The following is a 21,778-nucleotide window of genomic DNA, read 5'->3' on the forward strand; positions in this document are numbered from 1 at the left end:
GTAGAAGTTGATGTAGGGCCTATACAGTGTGGAGCGGAACGGTGGCATTTTGGAACCCGGCAGCCATTGTAAATATCAACAATGACTGCCGGGTTCCAAAATGGTGCCCTTCCCCCCCCCCCCCCCCCCTTCCTTAATGGGAAAGCCGAGACTAATAATTGCGGGAACCATGCGCTCAGCCCAATACCCTACTGCAAGTCGTGAATACAACTGACGTAGTTTAGATCGTTACGTAGTAAATGACGCGTATGTGGTACTGAATCAGAAGTGTTTTCGGACATTTTATTTTGAGCAGTGGAAGAAAACGTGGTTCATGTTTGTGACAACAGCCAGCTGACCACCAGTTGATGCGTCTCTGGCGATGACAAGGACTTGACATCATGTTAAAGATATCTGTTGCAGTTTCATTGTGGGGTCCGTTCAGTTTCATCCTCCTTCTGGATTTTTTTCTCACTCTACGAGGTCGGTGCTATCATTTTACATGATTTAGAAATTTACTTCTCTGAGTACATTTTGTTGCCGTTGTAATGCCTACTACCACATGTATCGTGATTCATAGCAATGCTGGCGCCCTGTTATGTTATACTTGAGCTAGAATGGACTTATTTTTAAACAAGGGGAAGGGCTCCTAATATGGACCACTTTTTGTTTCATGCTGATAGTGATAACTAGCTTGTTTTCTTGCGAAGAAGTTTCATTTTGTGTTTGGTATTCTCGCTTAGGTTAATTGTTAGGCCTAATTAGAGTGAAATAGCTTTGATAGACATTCACCAACAATTAAATACAGAAAAAAGCCCCCTATACTTCAAAATAACATGATACAACTCAGACTAAGTAAAATATGCTTTAGATTTATCTGTTTCGGGTTGATGAGAGCATTATTTGAAGCACACCAGGAAACTCAAGAAGCTTATCAAAAACTGAGTGAAAATAAGTGAAATTATCAACTTCCAGTTCCACAAAAAGAAGACTTTGTTGTATTTGTTTTTAAATCTCGAGGGCTAGTTATAGGTTATTTACAGCAAGCTTCTTAATGAATTAATGAAAATAGCCTTTAGCCACATACTTTGAGATTTTGCTATTATTTTTTGTTTGCAGTAGAAACTCGGGGTCAACGATGCTAAAATGTAACAAATACTGTCTTAGCTGTCATATATAGCCATTTTAATTTTGTGTTATGAAAGCTTTGGCTGTGGACAGAAACGAGTCCGTTTTAGGCAGCAAATTTAGAGTGAACGCTGCCAAAAGTGGAAACAAGTCGCGCAAGGCGAAATTACTACATTTAGTCAAGCTGTCGAACTCACGGAATGAAACTGAACGCACAGTAGTTTTTCACCAAGACAGTACAGCTTCGTCAATCCCCGCAAGAAGGAAATCGCTCACCTTCCACGTGCAAAACGCAGTGAAATTAACACGCCAGAATAGCGCGGTAGCGTATTGTGCTAAGCAGGAAAGCGCGCTTTTCTGTATTCTTGTTAACTTTCGGAGCTTGTTTTGAATACAACCTATCATATCTATATGTTTTTGGAATCAGGAAATGATAAAGAATAAGATTAAATCATTTTTGGATCGATTTCTTCAATTTTTATTGTAAGACTAATTCATCTATTTTCGTTAATTATGATCACATTTTAAGAGTAAACATGACATATGTATATATTTTTAGATTGAGAATATGATGAAGAATACGATGCAATCAATTTTAAATCTGTTTGCGAAAAATCAATTTTAATCAATTAATGACAACTTTAATGAGCGAACTCATTAATTAATTTGTAAGCCTCCAAGCTGAAATGCAATACCAAAGTCCGGGCTTCGTGGAAGATTACTTGACCAAAATTTCAACCAATTTGGTTAAAAAATGAGAGCGTGACAGTGCCGCCTCAACTTTTACAAAAAGCCGGATATGACGTCATCAAAGATATTTATCAAAAAAATGAAAAACACGTCTGGGGATATCATACCCAGGAACTCTCATGTAAAATTTCATAAAGATCGGTCCAGTAGTTTACTCTGAATAGCTCTACACACACACACACACACACACACACACACACACACACACACACACACATACAGCACGACCCTCGTCTCGATTCCCCCTCTATGTTAAAACATTTAGTCAAAACTTGACTAATTGTAAAAAGAGAAAAGCCTAACGGTTTTGAGATTTGTGTTTCTGCAACTGTTTTTACATGTGCAAGTTATCCAGAGAGGGTGAATACAGCGAATAAAACTTTGTTGAGCGCTCCCGTTAGTTTGTCAGAACAGGAGGTGGTCCATATTACGAGCCAGTCAATATTAGGAGCCCTTCCCCTATAAACGTGTGTGTGTGTGTGTGTGTGTGTGTGTGTGTGTGTGCGTGCGCGCGCACGCGTGTGTGTGTGTGTGTGTGTGTGTGTGTGTGAGCCGGTGCCGTTGCAGGTGACGCAGCCAGTTATGACCAGTACGCGGAGTGTCCAGAAACCTTCGTGTATGGTCAGCTTGCCGTTGTCAACTGCACCTACAACTCGACGAAAGCTCTCAACCGCAAGGACCCTTATTTCGCAAATGGCGTCGCCAACTGCACTTTAAGAACCGTAAAACTTTTTTTTTTTCGATTTGACGGCACACCGCGTTTTAAAAACTGCCTCGCCTTTCTTCCTGTGGGAAGTGAATGCACTGGCAACAAAGACAGGACGAAAGATAAGACCAAGTTCCCGCAATGTAACTGTGCTGGGAAATCTGACGATATTTTTATCTTCCAGGTAAGAACAGCACACGAATACGAACTTATGATAGTTAACTCATCTGCACAATATTGATATATTCATGTATAATCGTTGTCTTTGCGTTATTTCCCTTAGTGATGCCATTTGGTGGTGAGAGACGAATCGTCATCGTTTTGCAATCATGAAAATGGATAATAGTTTTCTTTATGTTGTCTATGTCTTATCTTAACATGCAAACAGAAAACTATATCAAAAAGCCTCCTCAAAATAGAGGACTGATGTTGTAAATCCATCCTTAGTATGTGTGACAAGCAAAACGGCCATCTAGGCTGGATAACGTTAGTTTTATTTTAAAGTTTGAAAGTTTTAGTAGCCTCAACGACGGCCTAGCAACGTCAACCACCTCTCTGACACTGTGTGTGCGGAGCTTACGAAATTGTGGCTGCTGTCTGTGCTTAAACAATTTGAAGAAACTTCATAGAGAGTCTCGGTAGTTTCCTCTCTAGAGAGCTCTGCATAACTTTGGACTATGACCCTTTGTGAGCACACTTAATTTGAACATTGACACGCAATGATCTTGTGTAAACCCCGCCCACCCACCCACCCACCCCATGTCAGTGTGATATCTATCATCATGATTGTAATATAGGTTTGCTGCAAAAAATGATACCTTCAAACTGTGTGTCCACAACCAGTTTTTGTTCTACCCCGAAATGTATCATTCTGGAAAAACCATCACCTGCAGCATGAGATGCCAGGACACTGGCACAGGGCAAGACGTCTTCACCTCGGGAGCCGCTGACACGTGCACCAATATACAAGTCGGTAAGGACAAAATACAACTGAATACATGTACTATACGATGTTTGGTGAGTTATTGACAGCCCAGCTTTTTTTTGTTGGTCCGAGGGTAGCATATCGTCTTTCTGTTTCATCTTTATCGACCGAGGCTTCAACTGCACACTGCAACGAATGCTTCAGATTCTTCGTATAAAATTATACATCGAGTTATTTTAAATGTTGATGGCCTAATCTAGTGATGCAGAAAGCAAACAACTGTTATTATAATCTGTCTAAGAATAAATTCCAAACAAAACAATGTATTTTAACAGGATATGTGTCTCTCTGTCTGTGTTGGCAAGTGTGTCCAAAGGGGAACTACGGGCAGTTGTGCAAGACGTGCGGTCAGTGCGCGGGCAAAGCGTACTGTGACAAAGTGACGGGCCACTGCTCGGCGTGCCGCACCCCTGGCCTGACCTCCCCGCTGTGTCAGGCCTGCAAGCCGCGACTGCGGGGCCCGGACTGCGCAGACTGCGTTAAGCCAGGCTTCAAGCCGCCCGACTGCGCCGAGTGCCAGCCTGGCTTCACGGGCCCCAACTGCACGGTGCTCAACGCTGGCTGCGCCCCTCCCAACTGCGACAGTTGCAAGCCGGGCTGGCAGTTCCCTGAGTGTGACCGCTGTAGGCCCGGCTTCAAGCCGCCCGACTGCACCGAGTGTCAGGTCGACCTCCACCCTCCCTTCTGCAGCACTTGCCGCGGGGGCTTCTTGCCGCCTGACTGCAATGTCTGCAGTCCGGGTCTGAGGGGTACCACCTGCGATAGGTGTGTGAAACCAGGCTTCCAGCCTCCCGACTGTCGGCAGTGCAAAATAGGATTCCTGCATCCCAATTGTACAGGTAGGTCACGTATACCATCAGAGGTCTGGTCACGTGTCTTTATCGACACTTTTCATTGGATGTCTACAGAGACATCACACGTGTAGAGGTGTGCTTGGAATCAGGGCAGTTATCAGTCCACTTATCACGGAAGTGAAGTGAAGAGTGGACTCTTGTGCAAAATAGCCAAGCAATCTTTATAGTCAACCTGAAATGCCATATTTAAAAATTCTAGAATAACTATATTTCTGTTTTAAGTAGCCAGGCATGGACCTATGTTACGTTTATAAGTTTGTTTGACGACAGAACAGTTACGAGGTATGATCCAAACAAAATGATCAAACCGCGATTATACAAGTCTCAGGCCACTGATCATAAAAAGTAATATATCATTTAAAAGGCCAACTATTTAACTGGTATACCTCTAAGAGATGACGTCATTAGGTTACTACGTCATAAATGACGAGGTTTTAAAATACGTCACTTTTGGGTTGTGCTTCAAAACGAGGTCTTTTGTCAAGCGCCATGAAAATCTTCACTTCTTTGAAAGAGTGTAGCTGGATGATGGAGGAAAATGTCTACAAAGCTGAAGAACGTTAGGCCTACATGAATCAAAGCTGTTCCATATTCTACAATCTGACAAAAGAAAAGGAAAATCGAAACTGGGGAAAAGGGGAATAACTCTGACAAGCCAAAAATCCTTCCGAAGAGCGCTTCAAACGAGGATAATGTAGCTGCTGTGTCAAAATTTAAGAACTAAGATCAAAAAGTGTACATGCGAGTATAGAGTGCAAAACTTAAACTTTCATATGGAACAGTCCAGAGAATTCTACTCAATGATCTTCCGCTTCAAAAGCTGGCCGCAAAATGGGTGCCTCATTAGCTGACAGGGGAACGGAAGGAGCATCAGGGTCCTCTTGCACGCGATCTGCTCAACCGTTGTGAACCCAGTATACCCAAATTTGTTGTTACTGTAGTCACTGATTATCAGACTTTGGTTTCCTTCTACTTTAGTGCCAGAGAACACAGAAACAAAGCGTGTCGAGACCAAAATGACGAGATGCATCACATTTGTAAGCGAGGTTTTCAAAGCAGAAACAGGGTTATTCGCTGTATTTTTCGACCACGAAGGTCCCGTTGCTGTCGATATTCTGTCTTCTACCAGCACAGTCATTGTCACGTGCTATGCAGAAACCTTTTTACCCAAACTTACTTGCGAGTGTAGCAGTCACCGACCAAACTGCGAAACCCAGACTTCCCTTCTCCTTCATGAAAATGTTAGTCTCCACTGGTTGTCACGACATATGTCGCGTAACCGGCACGGTTGGCCTAGTGGTAAGACGTCCGCCCCGTGATCGGGAGGTCGTGGGTTCGAACCCCGGCCGAGTCATACCTAAGACTTTAAAATTGGCAATCTAGTGGCTGCTCCGCCTGGCGTCTGGCATTATGGAGTTAGTGCTAGGACTGGTTGGTCCGGTGTCAGAGTAATGTGACTGAGTGAGACATGAAGCCTGTGCTGCGACTTCTGTCTTGTGTGTGGCGCACGTTTTATGTCAAAGCAGCACTGCCCTGATATGGCCCTTAGTTAAGCAAACAAAAAAACAAAAAACAAAACAGACATATGTCGCGCTACTGGCTCAGTCTGTTTGGTCGGTTCCGATTACCTCCCATGGATGCGAAAACCTATATGACCGTTTTTTGTTATTTTTCTCTCTGTTAATTCACCAGTGGCTATGTAACATGTGTTACAGAATTGCACCAGTGTAAGGGTTAATTAATTGTTGTTTTTCAGGCTGTGCAGATGGCTACTACGGGACGGAGTGCTGGCGGTGTGGGAGGTGTGCCCAGCGAGCACCGTGCGACGAGGAGGACGGCAGCTGTACCGCTTGTGACTCACACCAGCTCACCATGCCCCTGTGTCAAGGTACAACAACGCTAATGTTCGTCTTGATAACTCATTCATAGCAAGACAAACTATGAAGCCTGATTATGTTAAGCATTTTTGTGCACAATCAGTCGAATTTTAACAGGCAAGGACAGACTTTGCCCACTTTCACCACGTCTTCTGAGAGCCGCGTCTCCTTCAACATTAGGCGATGCAGCTATAGAACCTGCATAATTTCTTAATGATTGACTAAGTCAATGTTTGTCTGTCAAGAATGTTGTCTCTTCGTTTGCCTTGTCGTGATCGTGTCACTTTTGATGGTTTTAAAGGTCGGCAAGCAGTTCTCTTCATTTACAGCGATCTAAAGTTGTTCCTGGCCCGTGGCAATATTTCCCCACCGTTACCGTCAATATCGTCTTGTTGTAGCGTGACTGTGTAATCATTCATCAGTTGAAAACGTGTATCACTCCATCACCGTCAGGGGGGCACGCCAAGCGGTATAGTTGTAAGAGCTTGCGCGATGGTGTGACGTGTGTGCAGTGCGCAGCAGCAGCAGCGCCACAGAGAAGAGCGGCTGGAGCACGGGCACGCTGTTGGCGCTGGGTCTGGGAATTGCCGCGCTGCTGCTACTCGTCCCGTTGTGGGCCGTCTACTTCACCAGGAGACGAAGCCGGAACAACGTGCCCGGGGCAGGCGGGCAAGTCCCTGTGATGGCCCAGACCGAGCAAGCAAAACAGCCGTTCCAGAAGCAGCTCGCAGTCCACGGATACCCAGCGTTCCTGCAGCAGCAACCAACGGACAGTGTCAGTGACGACCCGGCTTCCAGCGTCGATGGCTGCGAGATGTCCAGTGCCTCGGGCAGCGAGACAACCAGCGCCTCCGCTCGTAGCTCCTCGGAACACAGCAGCTAGACGGAACTCTGACCTGTCGCTTACATGTATATCACTCAGTACAAGCTTGCTTTTGTGAACAGCATAGTTTGGTGCCAAGTGCCCTGCAGCTCGTTGTAGTGTGGCCGTTGTGCACACCCATCTTCCTGATCGCCCTAAACAATGATGTCGTTAACTCCACCTTCCTTCCTGTGTTAACAATCATGTAAACGACCACATTCATCCCTTCAATCTTTTAAATGCCTAGCCTGGCTGCTTGTCGTGCAGAGCGTCAATATTTTGCACAATACTGGCGTGGGTTACAACATTCATTTGGCAAAAAGTTCACTGTTCGGAGACAGCAACAAGGCGGAACATGTTTGGTGTAGTGTGGATTGACACTAAATTTTGTGTCTCAATCCGTCAATGATTTTTACAAGAATTATTCTGGATCTCTGCTTTCATATAAGTGACTTGTATCTAAAATAAATTAACAAATATGCCATTGGATTGTGAGAACTCTGAATTTACAAAGGTAAAGTTCAACATTACCAGACACCCTTATCTCAAAAAACAGTTTAGGCAGAGCTATGGGATGTGCATAGGAAGGAAGATCTCTCATGGAGCCCGAGTAGCTCAGGTAGTAGAGCACTTGACTTTTGATCCTGAGTCAAAACCGGGCAGGGACGGACACGGGTCAACTTTATGTGCAGACCCAGACACGGTATTCATGTCCCATCCCCCGTGTCACCACAATGGCAAGTAAAAGACCTCGGTCGATCTGCCGTGTTGGACATTTGCGGCTGAGTTTTGTCAACTGGAGTTTTGAGTTGTTGTAACTCTGAAGGCACCGTCCATCCCGCGTACAAGGTCATGTTGACCGCCACATGTCCCTCCAGACTTTCACATGAAATAATTATGAGCATCTTTTCACTTGTACAGATAACACAAATCAATATCGTGGGTGATTTCTGAACAGAGCGGGGTTCTTTTGCTGACCTGATTTAGCAGAGTGACAAAGGTGTCTCTTTCGAACCAAATTCCACAACAACAATGCAATTTCACTTTGCACAGGAAGCAGCCAGGTTGTTGCTTTCTTGCATACAAGTCTGAACAGATGGTTGGTGGTGAACATGCAGTAGTGTACTCTTCAGTAATTGTCACGAAGTGGTTTGCATGTGAATTAAATGTACGTGTTCTGCCCTATTGCACTGTCTCTACCCTTTTCACACCAAACACTTCAAAAACAGAATTTGGGAGGATGCAGGCTCATTATTTCCTCAACCAAAAAAACCAACATACTTCTTCACTTTAAATACATCAATACGAAACAACTTTTCGACACACAGTTCGCACAATCTTCCAGCTTTCACTCAATGCATGTAAATACATATTATAACAATACTTTCTCAAATATAGATTAACGCACACAGGAAGGTACCGACAGACACTCACGAGTTCGAATCACGGCTCACTGCATGTCGCCAGTTCACTTCCTTGTCTCGCTGAATCCTCGTAGAATAATGAATTCAGATGCCAACACACACAGATGCCAACACACACCTTTCACTGAAGATGCCAACACACACCTTTCACTGAAGATGCCAACACACACCTTTCACTGAAGATGCCAACACACACCTTTCACTGAAGATGCCAACACACACCTTTCATGTTTCTCCCCGAGAAACCCTTCCGCCCTTAGCGGAAACAACCGTCGTCAGCTACGACCGGTATCGATGAAGACTCCACTCGTCTAGTCATCTCCGCCGATGTGGTCCCTTGCTCGCCACCATCGTCCCGCGCTTCTCCCGTGTAAGGACCCTCCCTTACACGCCGTGGAAATCCCTCATGGAAACTCCTAAAGAATTTAACCAAGTCTTAATACAACATTCTCTAAAACCATCTCTTCTTCCAAACGTTTATGTACCACTCATACATTCTCGTTCATTCCACGTTCACATTCCGTCCACATTCAATATCCAAACTAATACTTAATCTATGAATAACACTCCCCATACAAAGCATGACCGTCTTAAACATAACATAAATGCGTAGCAATTATGTTCAAGAAATTCCCCATGAAAAACCCTAATACAATTACATCAAGAATTCTCTCAACGCTTCACACTAAAATTTGGTGCACTTTATATACACTAACCTTTACGCTCCAGCTATGTATTCCAACGTCAATAATATACAACATAGTAAATCATTTACCTTAAGAGACCCGTCTCTTGAAAGAGTACTTGTTCCCAGAACAAGTCTGACACGCGCCGACAACCTTCCCGGTTGAAAATCTCAAACGCTGTGACGTTATTTACCCCTGACCAGCTACATGTCTCAAACACAGCTCATCTCAAGCTAAATCCAGTTTTACGTGAAACACACAAAACACGTGAATCGAATAACGCCAGTCCGGTCAGCTACGCATCGCCTGTACAACATTTAGGGAGGTTAAAAACACGACGTGGTTTCACCTCACAAATATGCTACTCACATCTTTGTGACAGTGATGTGCCGCAATAGACTGAATAAAAGACACAAAACCTATTTGAGGTGTAATGTATCATGCAGTGAGTTTAATTTATTCTCCTAAGTCATCACTCAGTCATTGGTCACCGTTTTGTAAGCCCTTTTTTTCTTCCAATGATGAAGCACTCATATACTCTTAGCTTCATCCGATCGGTTGAGATATTTGAGTGTCTTCGTGTAGATAAGAAAGGTGACAGCGTTGACGGGAAAACCCCTCAAGCACGTGACGAGTGTTCCGCGATACAAGACGGACACCCCTTCCTGTCTGACAGCCACGCTGGCGCAGTGCACGAAGCCGCGGTACCTGCCTTCCGTGTCGCTCTGAACGCGGCTCTTGATGACGTCAATGGGCATGACGATGAACCAGGAGATGGTCCCGGCCAGCCCGCCACCTATGACGTCAGCGATGACGCCGTGCGAGTCTGCCCAGCCCTTGCGATGCAGGGCGGAGGAGATGGCCTCGTAGCATACGAGGTAGAGACCGTAGGACGGCACGTCCCTCAGAGACTGGGAGGTCAGGCCGCGGTACAGGCCCGCTAGCTTCTCCTGGCGCCACACCGCTCTCAGGCAGTCCCCAGGGCCACTGTAGTACCGACCGCTCGCTGTCGTCGCTCCTGCACAACCACACTATACTCATCATAACGAACAGGGATTGAGTGCAAGTTACACAGCGTGCTAGTCGGTTGTCCTTGCAACTCATCCGCAGCGTAAAGTTCTATCTTGGGAGTCCCAAGTGCTGTCCTTAATTCAGCCCGAAGTCGACTTGGCGAATACTTCGCGAAGTCTTTGTACCAAAAACTCAGTGCTAAAGCTCCGTGCGGCCAGCTTCGCGAAGTATACTTCGCTTAGTCGACTTCGCCCAGTTAAGGACAGGCTTTATGAACAGTCAATGAGATATTAGATATTACCCGCAAACTGTTCGAGTGATTTTAGGCACGACATACTCGTACACATGCACCATAAAAGCGATATAGTTTACTTCTTCATAGTGTTAAAGTGGGTCGTTTATATGAGGTGCATGATTATTGGACATACGGTTATGAATGCAGTCAAAAAGCTAAGCAGACAGAGTGTAAACAGGTCAAAATTAACGTGCGTGGTTTTTTTAAAATTATAAAACATGAGATTTTGGGACAGATTCTTCTGTCAGACAAATAAAGAACTTTGCCGTATGTTTTATTTTACTCTAAAATGGTCCCCATATGCGACAACAGAGCACCATATTCAAATTTATAAACATATTTTCAAAAGCTGCACAGTGACCTAGGGATGCCACGTTACCTTGGTGGGGAATCTGGGCCTGCAGCGTGCACTTGATGACGTCCACGGGACACGCAATGACGAGCTGCGCGGCCCCCGCAGCACAGCCAGCCAGGTACACGTCCAGCATCCCCGGGGGCCTGTCGTGCGTAAGGTGTCGCAGCGCTGTGCCGTACACCCCGAAGATCACTGCGTTCACCCCGGCGTACGTCCACAGCGGGTACGACAAACCGCGAAAGAAACCACGAATCTGACAAAAACCCGAGAATGGCCAGTTATTAGAACGTTTCATTTATGAAAGAACAAAACATCACCATCACAGGGATGTTGACCCAAAAATGTCTTTAAGTTTAACAAAGACAGTCGCACAAACACGATACTACGAAGTACGATACAGATAATAAACTAAGCTTAGGATGTGTGTGTCTTTCCTCCAGTCTCTCGCAAGTTTTTGTCGAGGATTTGTTTTCTCGATTCTGAAGAAAAAGATCCGGAGATGTGTTGTAGAAGTTGATGTAGGGCCTATACAGTGTGGAGCGGAACGGTGGCATTTTGGAACCCGGCAGCCATTGTAAATATCAACAATGACTGTAAGATTGGACCATGTAAGGTTGGACCATGCAAGGTTGGACCATGCAAGATTGGACCATGTAAGATTGGACCATGTAAGGTTGGACCATGTAAGGTTGGACCATGTAAGATTGGACCATGTAAGATTGGACCATGTAAGATTGGACCATGTAAGGTCGGACCATGTAAGGTTGGACCATGTAAGATTGGACCATGTAAGATTGGACCATGCGTGACCCAACATGTTTTAAAATCGTCACCACGAGTTTTCGTCACACTCAACAATGGGACATTGCTTAAAGCCTGATAACAAACATCATTATGTTTCTTGGCTCGCTCACTTTTTCTGTTCACTCATCCAAAAGACTTTGCCATTTTTTTGACAAAATCATCAGGCTCAAACAGGCGATGCAAAAGTCCCACGCTTTGAAGTAAGTTACTTCAAAGTGTGGGAAGATCCCCCCACACTTTGAAGTAAAAACTGAGTTTACTTCAAAGTGTGGGAAGATCCCCCCACACTTTGAAGTAAAAAATGGGTTTACTTCAAAGTGTGGGGCACATCCCCACACTTTGAAGTAATTTACTTCAAAGTGTGGGATTACTTCAAAGTGTGATGCAACAGTCGTGCCGCGTCTGCTATCCAGTTCGCGGTAGGATTAGAAAATACAGTGGTCGCCGGTTAATATGACCACTTTGGGACCGGGATAAAATGGTCATAATAAGCGGCTGGTCATATTAACCGATGTTAGAGAAAACGACTTTAAAAAAAATCGCAAAACGAAACATTTTTTTTTGGTAATTAATAATTGTAAGAAAATGTTCGTGATCACTTTAGATTTATTCACGGGAAATAATGAAAAGATCGCACGCTTTTTTGCCTTTTTTATGACGCTCAGTCTCGGGGGAAAAAAAGAGAGAATAATGATCGCGACATTGGAGATCACTGAGCACTGATCACTGATCACTTTAGTTTCATTCACGAAAAAGAAAGAAAATATCGCACGCCTTTTTGCCTTTTTCAAAAAATCGTATGTATTTTTCCCCCCGAGTGATTTCAAACTGAAAAAGATGTGAACTTGTTGCCATTTTCTCGAAACAATGTGGCCATATTAAGCGGCGTTGTGGTCATATTAAGCGGCTTTTTCTAATACATAACAAAGAAGGACAATTCCGGACCGGGTAAAATTGGTCATAATACGCGGCTGGTCATATTAACCGCGGTCATATTAACCGGCGACCACTGTATATATATATACCAAACCGATGTCAAATACGAGCTGATTTGATGAAATAAAGCACATTTCTACTTGCGAAACCCATCGAACAGCCATTAGGCTAAGCGAGAGAGTTCTCGTGATTGTTTTAATTAAAAAAACTCATTCATAAAAACTAGAGACTAGGTTTCTGGTCAAAACGAATGATTAATCTGCTGTATCATTCGCTTGTCGGAAAGACAATCGGCCTACGCGCATCTCTCAAATATGACCTTCTCTTGTCTACTGTCTCGGAAGATTTATTCTACTCCCAAATAGCACTTCTTTGCACCTCTTATGACTCCTTCGTCCTCTAGAATCCCGTATCCACACCAAATACGAGCTGATTTGGTGAAATAAAGCACATTTCCACTTGCAAAACCCATCGAACAGCCATTTCCGGTGCTCGATCGCGGACATTTTCAGCTTTGAAGGCTATTTACGGGCAAATATCAATCGCTCCCTGACTTTTTATGCATCGAGAAACAAATTTAGTCATCGCTGAATCAGTAGCTTACCTTAAATCCCGACATAAATCAAACAATACCTAGAAAACAGACAAAACTTGCCTTCACACGTGTCATGAGCGGCCTTCGGCTTCTGTTCGGCCTTTGACAGGTTATCCCCCGTGTGAGTGTGACCGCTGTAGGCCAAGCTTCAAGCCGCCTGAGTGCGCCGAGTGCCAGCCTGGCTTTACTGGTCCCAATTGCACGGTGCTCAGCACTGGCTGCGCCCCTCCCAATTGCGACAGTTGCAAGCCGGGCTGGCAGTTCCCCGAGTGTGACCGCTGTAGGACCGGCTTCAAGCCGCCCGACTGCGCCGAGTGTCAGGCCGACCTCCTCCCTCCCTTCTGCAGCTCGTGCCGCGGGGGCTTCTTGCCGCCTGACTGCAAGGTCTGCAGTCCGGGTCTGGACGGTACCACCTGCGATAGGTGTGTGAAGCCAGGCTTCCAGCCTCCCGACTGTCGGCAGTGCAAAATGGGGTTCCTGTATCCCAATTGTACAGGTAGGTCACGTATACTATCAGAGGTCTTGTCACGTGTCATCATCAACACTTTTCATTGGATGTCTACAGGTGACATAAGTGTCAAGAGGTGTGCCTGGAATCAGAGCAGTAACCAGTCCACTTTTCACTGAAGAGTAGACTCTTGCTGTTTCGTGCGTGGCTGGAAAAGCTGATATATGTGGTGCCTGTAGAGGTGAAGAAAGACATACCAGTTTTAGTGATGTTTGTTTGATCTAGACAAGAGGTCACCCAGTTTCTTCGCACATTGAACGTTCTTACCATTGTAAGAAGTTTTCTACTTTGTTAATTTGTTAACTACACTCGTGCAAAACAGTGAAGCAATCCTGATAGTCAAACTGAAATGCAATATTTAAAGACTGATCAAAATTAAACGAAGTGATTGAGAAACTTTATTTGTGGTTCAAGTCTCCAAGCAAGGACCTATGTTACGTTTATAAGTTTGTCAGTTTGACGACAGACCAATTATATTTTAGAAAATACTTCAAGCAACTACATTGAAATAGATGCATAGATACTGTACACGCTGCTTTCAAAGTATCTTTGCTAGATGTTGTGATGAAGATTGGCGTGTTAATTGTTGTTTTTCAGGCTGTGCAGATGGCTACTACGGGACGGAGTGCTCGCGGTGTGGGAGGTGTGCCCAGCGAGCACCGTGCGATGAGGAGGACGGCAGCTGTACCGCTTGTGACTCACACCAGCTCACCATGCCCCTGTGTCAAGGTACAACAACGCTAATGTTCGTCTGTATGACTCATTCAAAACAAGAAAAAATACACACATGAGACTGAAGCCTGATTACGGTAAGCCTTTTGGGGCACAATCAGACGAACTTCAACAGGCATCGGCAGACTTTGCCCACATCAACATGTCTTCTGACAGCTGCGGCTCCTTCAGCATTAGGTGATGCATCGATAGAACCTGCATAATTTCTTGATGATTGACTTAGTCGATGTTTGTCTGTCAAGAATGTTGCCTCTTTGTTCTTCTTGTCGTGATCGTGTCACTTTTGATGGTTTTCAAGGTCGGCAAGCAGTTCTCTTCATTTACAGCGATCTAAAAAAAATTTTGCCCGTGGCAATATTTCCCCATCGTTACCGTCAATATCGTCTTGTTGTAGCGTGACTGTGTAATCATCCATCAGTTGAAAACGTGTATCACTCCATCACCGTCAGGGGGGCACGCCAAGCGGTATAGTTGTAAGAGCTTGCGCGTTGGTGTGCAGTGCGCAGCAGCAGCGCCACAGAGAAGAGCGGCTGGAGCATGGGCACGCTGTTGGCGCTGGGTCTGGGGCTTGCAGCGCTGCTGCTACTCGTCCCATTGTGGGCTGTCTACTTCTCCAGTAGACGAAGCCGGAACAACGTGCCCGGGGCAGGCGGGCAAGTCCCTGTGGTGGCCCAGACCGGGCAAGCAAAACAGACGTTACAGGAGCAGCCCGCTGTCCATGGACATCCAGCGTTGCTGCAGCAGCAACCAGCGGACAGTGTCATTGACGACCCGGCTTCCAGCGTCGATGAAAGCGAGATGTGCAGTGCCTCGGGCAGCGAGACAACCAGCGCCTCCGCTAGTAGCTCCTCGGAGCACAGCAGCCACGTACAACTCTGACCTGTCGCTTACATGTATATCACTCGGTACAACGTTGCTTTTGTGAACAGCATAGTTTGGTGCCAAGTGCTCTGCAGCTCGTTGTAGTGTGATTGTTGTGCACATCAACCTTCCTGGTTGGCGTCTGGCCGCCCTGAACAATAATGTCGTTACATCGACGACCTTCCTTCCTTTGTAAAGGATCATATGCAAACGACCACATAGCTCTTCAGGCTTTTGCATGTAAAAGGAGAAGAGCATCATTCCTCTTGGACACATCCCAAAAATCAACAGCCTATAACTGCTTCCTGTGCATATTTTGCTGCATTTGTTTGGTATACTGGGGTGGGTTTCAGTTACACAATTAATTTAAAAAAAAACCCACTGTTCAAAGACAGCGACAAGGCTGCACATGTTTGAAGTTTGGAAGTTCGCCCTTATCTCAATGAACAGTTTGGGCAGAACTAAGGTCATTAACCAGATGTTCAAAATAAGAAAGGTCTTTCTGAAGAGTATGGCTTGGTGTTCAAGTTCTTTTGCAGCTTTTTGTGGTGTGACCATTACACAGTTACAACTTACATCTGTCCCTCCGTACCTGTATGTAGTTAATAGCAAAGAAGGATGCTGTTCACGGAAACAAGTTGAAGCGTTTTTCGTATGGTGATGTTTAGTTTAGCATGCACATTATTACAGTCTGTTATTGTGCTTTTGACCTCTCTCGTCGGCATTTGTTCATGGCCTGGTAATATTATATTAGTCATGGCGACACGAATTCTGTATGGTTCTCTTAACGTTTTTACCGTGCCGTGCGATGTCTAGATTTCTGATTGTAGAACGTAACATGATACATGCATGTTATATAGCATTGTAAGTCTTATTCATAGGATTGTGAAATGTGTGTGTGTGCATTGTGCAACATCTTTGTTTGTTGTTATTGCACATTATAACACAAATGCCGTGATATCTTGGTGAACCTTCTTTTATGTCGAGAAAGAGTTTTAATCAGGAATGTGTTCGTAATCGCAAGGTTCTTCAAAACATCTGCATTTTGACTGAGAATAATAGTATCGTGCTACCAAACATGTTTACTCACAAACAAACTTACAGAGAGAGAGAAGTCGGAAGTCGGAAATTGTATTTGTTAGGCCTCCGGCCCATGACAAGACTGGTAACACATAATACAAGCGAACAATGTTTAAAAGAAGCAGAAAAAGCAACATTATGGACCTGCATCTTGCAACTGTGCATTTTCCAGAGAACCAGTGCGAAATCGTAGAGCTTTGTAAATATACGTTGCTAATTGTCTTACCACTTGGCCATTTGTAGAGGATAGTAATTGGCACATTCTAAACATGGATGGGTTCCGATAATACTTTGAGGCTATCAATTCAACTCTGATCTCATTATATGCGGGACAAACAAGTAAAAAAATGAACTTCCGTCTCAAATGTATCATCTGAGCACAAAGGGCAAAGTCTGTCTACGTAATTCACATTGGGTTTGTACTGTAAATAGTGGTTATTTAAGAGTGACATTCCAAATCTGAAACGTGCTAACATTCTCCTCAAATGAACATTTCTTATCTGATACAAATAACTACTCATACACAAGGACTGCTTAAATAACGAATACACGTACATTATATACACAGAGAGAGAGAGAGAGAGAGAGAGAGAGAGAGAGAGAGAGAGAGAGAGAGAGACACACACACACACACACACACTCACACACACACACACACACACAAACACACACGCAGTTCTGACCCAGCCATGGTGTTTGATGCTGGCCATCGCCTCCAGCGTGCCCTTGTATCGTGACCCTCCTTCCTGGGTTTGTAGCTGGACCTGTGTGGAAAGCTCTTGTCAACACTACCGGCGTCACTCCTGTCACTACATACACACCAGTGGCGGATTTAGGGGGGGGGGGCTAAGGGGGCCCGTGCCTCCCCCCCCCCTCCCCCTTCAAGGAAAAAAAAGAGAGAGAGAGAGAGAGAGAGAGAGAGATGATTAAATGACAGTTTCTGAGCTCAGGTGACCCTAGATTGCAGTATTTTGCTTCCTTGAAATAAAAAAGTTCCGGGGGGGCATTCTGTCTCTAATCTCTCTCTTTCTCTCTCTCTTTCTCTCTCTCTCTCTCACTCTCTCTCCACCCTCTCTCTCTCTCTCTCTCTCTCTCTCTCTCTCTCTCTCTCTCTCTCTCTCTCTCTCTCTCTCTGCTTGAAAACCTCACAGTTGCTTCTTTTTTGTTGTTTTGACAAAGCCAGTGGAATCCTTTTATTTGTTTAAGACCCCCGTTTTGATTCTACCCTCATACGCATGTCAACTGTACACTAAAAATCAATCATTCTGTGCGAGGCACAGAACAGTGCAATAATCAGCCTCTGACCTTGGTTGTGTCAAACGGGTATCCCACCACAATGCCTGACGCGCCTGTCGGGACAGACAAACAGACACGGCATTACCATTACGACATACTGTCAGTTTTCACGCACACGGCCAACCGTTGCAGAGAACAACGAAAATAAACACACATCCACATCCACACACACACACACACACATACACACACACACACACAACCACACACACACACACACAACCACACACAAACACCCAAAACCACTCACAACCACACACACACACACACACACACACACACACACACACACACACACACACACACTCCTCCACCCCCTCAAAAAGAAGAAGACGAATGAAAAGAAGATAAAGATAAAGAAAGCAAAACACACACAAAAACAAAGGAAAAGAAAATCAAAATGTGGATGCTGCATTACCACTACGACAGATTTGCAAGGTTCCACGTGCACATGGTCAACCGTTAAAGACAACTACGAAAATGTTCACCTGCCCCCCCCCCCCCCCCCCCCCCTTCAAAAAGCAGGGAAAAAAGAAGACGAATGAAAAGAAGATAAAGAGGAAAAAAATAATAACAAGCATTAACATGAACAAGCGAGGATGACAGTAGCTCGTTCATATCAAAGCGTGTAATTATCTCAGGTGCCAGGAGATTGGTTCCGTATAGCTGTCACTTGCTCTATTCTACACATGCCGTATGCATTTAGAGCGCTTACTTCCCTGTGTTTATCAGATCCTTGCAAGAAAGTCAAGGACACTTGGTATTTTTTTCAAATGGATAGAGATGCCTGATTAGACATTACTGAAAGCCCAAGGGGCTCCGTGCACATGGAAATAAGAAGTTCAGTAACTTTTATGTATACATATTAAAGCCACAGTAAGCCTCCCGTAAACCATCACAGATACTGTCAGGCTTTTACACACAGTACAAACACCCTTTCATTTACACACTCACCTCTTTTGAACATCCTAGGTGCCCTCCGTAAAGAGCGAGCAATTTTCAAAGAATTTATTTGTGCGTGGTTTATCTTACCCCTGAGCCATCGCGAACCCGTGTGATCCCGTGTGATCCAGTTTCCTTTTTATATTTAGTCAAGTTTTGACTAAATATTTTAACATCGAGGGGGAATCGAAACGAGGGTCGTGGTGTATGTGCGTGTGTGTGTGTGTCTGTCTGTCTGTGTGTGTGTGTGTGTGTAGAGCGATTCAGACTAAACTACTGGACCGATCTTTATGAAATTTGACGTGAGAGTTCCTGGGTATGAAATCCCCGAACGTTTTTTTCATTTTTTTGATAAATGTCTTTGATGACGTCATATCCGGCTTTTCGTGAAAGTTGAGGCGGCACTGTCACGCCCTCATTTTTCAACCAAATTGGTTGAAATTTTGGTCAAGTAATCTTCGACGAAGCCCGGGGTTCGGTATTGCATTTCAGCTTGGTGGCTTAAAAATTAATTAATGACTTTGGTCATTAAAAATCTGAAAATTGTAAAAAAAAATAAAAATTTATAAAACGATCCAAATTTACGTTTATCTTATTCTCCATCATTTGCTGATTCCAAAAACATATAAATATGTTATATTCGGATTAAAAACAAGCTCTGAAAATTAAATATATAAAAATTATTATCAAAATGGGACTGGGTGGCCGAGTGGTAACGCACTTGCGCTCGGAATCGAGAGGTTGCGTGTTCAGGCCTGGGTCAGGCCGCAATTTTCTCCCCCCTTTCCTAACCTAGGTGGTGGGTTCAAGTGCTAGTCTTTCGGATGAGACGAAAAACCGAGGTCCCTTCGTGTACACTACATTGGGGTGTGCACGTTAAAGATCCCACGATTGACAAAAGGGTCTTTCCTGGCAAAATTGAAAAGGCATAGCTAAAAATGTCCACCAAATACCCGTGTGACTTGGAATAAAGGCCGTGAAAGGTGAATGCTCGCCCTAATAGGCTTGAGGTTTGCTGGCCGATGTGAATGCGTGATATATTGTGTAAAAAATTCCATCTCACACGGCAGAAATTAATATGTAAATCGCCGTGAGCTCTTGTGAGAAACGGCGATTAATAAATGTCCATTATTATTATTATTATTAAAATTAAATTGTCGAAATCAATTTAAAAACACTTTCATCTTATTCCTTGTCGGTTCCTGATTCCAAAAACATATAGATATGATATGTTTGGATTAAAAACACGCTCAGAAAGTTAAAACAAAGAGAGGTACAGACAAGCGTGCTATCCTTCTTAGCGCAACTACTACCCCGCTCTTCTTGTCAATTTCACTGCCTTTGCCATGAGCGGTGGACTGACGATGCTACGAGTATACGGTCTTGCTGAAAAATGGCATTGCGTTCAGTTTCATTCTGTGAGTTCGACAGCTACTTGACTAAATATTGTATTTTCGCCTTACGCGACTTGTTTTCACAATGTAGTCGTCAGTATGTGATTTCAATGGGACTCGCTGTAAGCTCATCTGCAATAGCACGTTATTGTGTACCTCTGCGGTTCACACGAACTAGAGCGATGACAGTTGACTGTTCAGAGGAACGGGCGCTAAGAAGAACCGTCGTCTGCTACGAGAAACGGTTTGCGTGACACGTTTCCGGGCTTTTCTTTTTCTCAAACTTTCAAAACTTCGAATTGTACTGATCTTGTCTTGATGAAAAAAGAATTCTTTTATGATTTAAGAATGTTTGTGTAACAAGCTGTCAATTTATTCTCTCTCTCTCTCTCTCTCTCTCTCTCTCTCTCTCTCTCTCTCTCTCTCTCTCTCTCTCTCTCTCTCTCTCTCTCTCTCTCTTTCTTCGTTTAAATGCTAATTGCCGGTGTAACACGAGAAAAGTACTCCCACGAGATTTTTACTCCGGAGTAAATATTTCGTACGAAGATTTTACTCCCTTTACGAAAAAAACTACTCCCCCATAACACGAAAAAATTACTTCCAACGACAGGTGTGTTCCGAGTCAACATTTCGGTCCAAAATGTTACTCCCCTGGCGAATAAATAACGAATAAATTATTCCGTCCTAACACGAGCAATGTACTTCCCACGCCAGGTGTACGCAACTTTTACTCCCATGTCCTCTGTTAGTCTTGGTGGGGGAAGGGGTGGAGGGAGGGTAGCGCGACATTTGTTTGCGCGAGATCACTTATTGGCATTCTCCTTTCGCCTGCACCCCATTTTCGCGTGCGAGATTTTTACTGGAAGTAAAAATTTGGGGAGACAAAATATCGTGGAGGGAGTAATTTTTTCGTACCTTGGGGAGTTCTTTTCTCGTACAAAAGGTGTACTCGGAGTAAGAATTTCGTACGAAATTTTTACTCCGGAGTACATTTTTCGTGGAGTAAACATTTCGTGTTACACCGGTCGACGTGTTGCAGTTGTTGTGGTGCGTCAATGAAAAGCCAAGTCAGTAAGTGTTCCGATCTGTCCGATTAAATTCGAATAGTTCAGCAGTCATGAAGCAAGAGTTAAACCAGTAGGATAACGCCGCCACTTTCACAAAACAACAAGTCTGATGGAAGGTGAAAAAAATCGATCAAAATGAACCTACCACCCACTGCTCCAGCGAGGAAATCTCGCAGCAAGTTGGTAGATCCGTGGGCCTCCATTTTTCCCCACAGACTGTCGCCCTAAACTCAGCTTCTCGCCCTTCGCTCTGGTCAGAGTGGACGGCAAAAGTGGTCACTGTGTCACTAACTGAGTGCAGTCTCTAGTTCAGTGTCCTTGACACCCTCGATAAAAGTACCCAGTCTTACCATGAGTTGGCCCAGTGACTCTAGGATACATGAATCGAGGCCCAGGGGCGGATCAGTTCATTTTATGGGGGGCGTTTCCAAAAGTATATTGTGAAGATATGGGTGTGAAGCGCCTAGCTTTCTAGGGGGGTCCGGGGGCATGCCCCCCCGGAAAATGTTGAAAAAAAGGATGCAAAAATATATGGTGCAATCTGGTGCATTCTGAGGATGATCATTACCAGTTTCAGGCAGCAGATTTTGTCACTGATTAATACCCCAAACAACAACAACAACCCAAAAAAACCCAAATTTTTTTTTGGGG

At 44.4% G+C, this 21,778-nt stretch overlaps 2 protein-coding genes across 3 annotated transcripts; one reads left to right on the plus strand and one right to left on the minus strand.

Annotated features, from left to right (window-relative positions):
- Positions 1-168: 168 nt before the first annotated feature.
- On the plus strand, positions 169-8,327 carry LOC138957786 (platelet endothelial aggregation receptor 1-like). 2 transcript variants are annotated; one of them, XM_070328840.1, is made up of 6 exons: positions 169-462; positions 2,425-2,747; positions 3,407-3,536; positions 3,854-4,387; positions 6,159-6,290; positions 6,792-8,327. In XM_070328840.1, exons 1-6 carry the CDS (start codon positions 381-383, stop codon positions 7,160-7,162), a joined length of 1,572 nt encoding a protein of 523 aa, XP_070184941.1. In that variant the 5' UTR covers positions 169-380; the 3' UTR covers positions 7,163-8,327. The 2 variants fall into 2 exon arrangements, with proteins under 2 accessions (XP_070184941.1, XP_070184942.1); XM_070328841.1 differs by having other exon boundaries at positions 3,457-3,536.
- Positions 8,328-8,414: 87 nt separating this feature from the next.
- LOC138957787 (mitochondrial basic amino acids transporter-like) lies at positions 8,415-21,547 on the minus strand. The gene is made up of 5 exons (XM_070328842.1): positions 21,273-21,547; positions 17,734-17,777; positions 17,112-17,192; positions 10,937-11,165; positions 8,415-10,269 (listed from the first exon to the last, which is right to left on the minus strand). The coding sequence occupies exons 1-5, from the start codon at positions 21,328-21,330 to the stop codon at positions 9,782-9,784; spliced, it is 900 nt and encodes a 299-aa protein (XP_070184943.1). The 5' UTR covers positions 21,331-21,547; the 3' UTR covers positions 8,415-9,781.
- Between the last annotated feature and the right edge of the window lie 231 nt (positions 21,548-21,778).

Source organism: Littorina saxatilis, unplaced genomic scaffold (assembly GCF_037325665.1).
Source record: "Littorina saxatilis isolate snail1 unplaced genomic scaffold, US_GU_Lsax_2.0 scaffold_416, whole genome shotgun sequence".
Lineage (NCBI taxonomy): Eukaryota > Metazoa > Mollusca > Gastropoda > Littorinimorpha > Littorinidae > Littorina > Littorina saxatilis.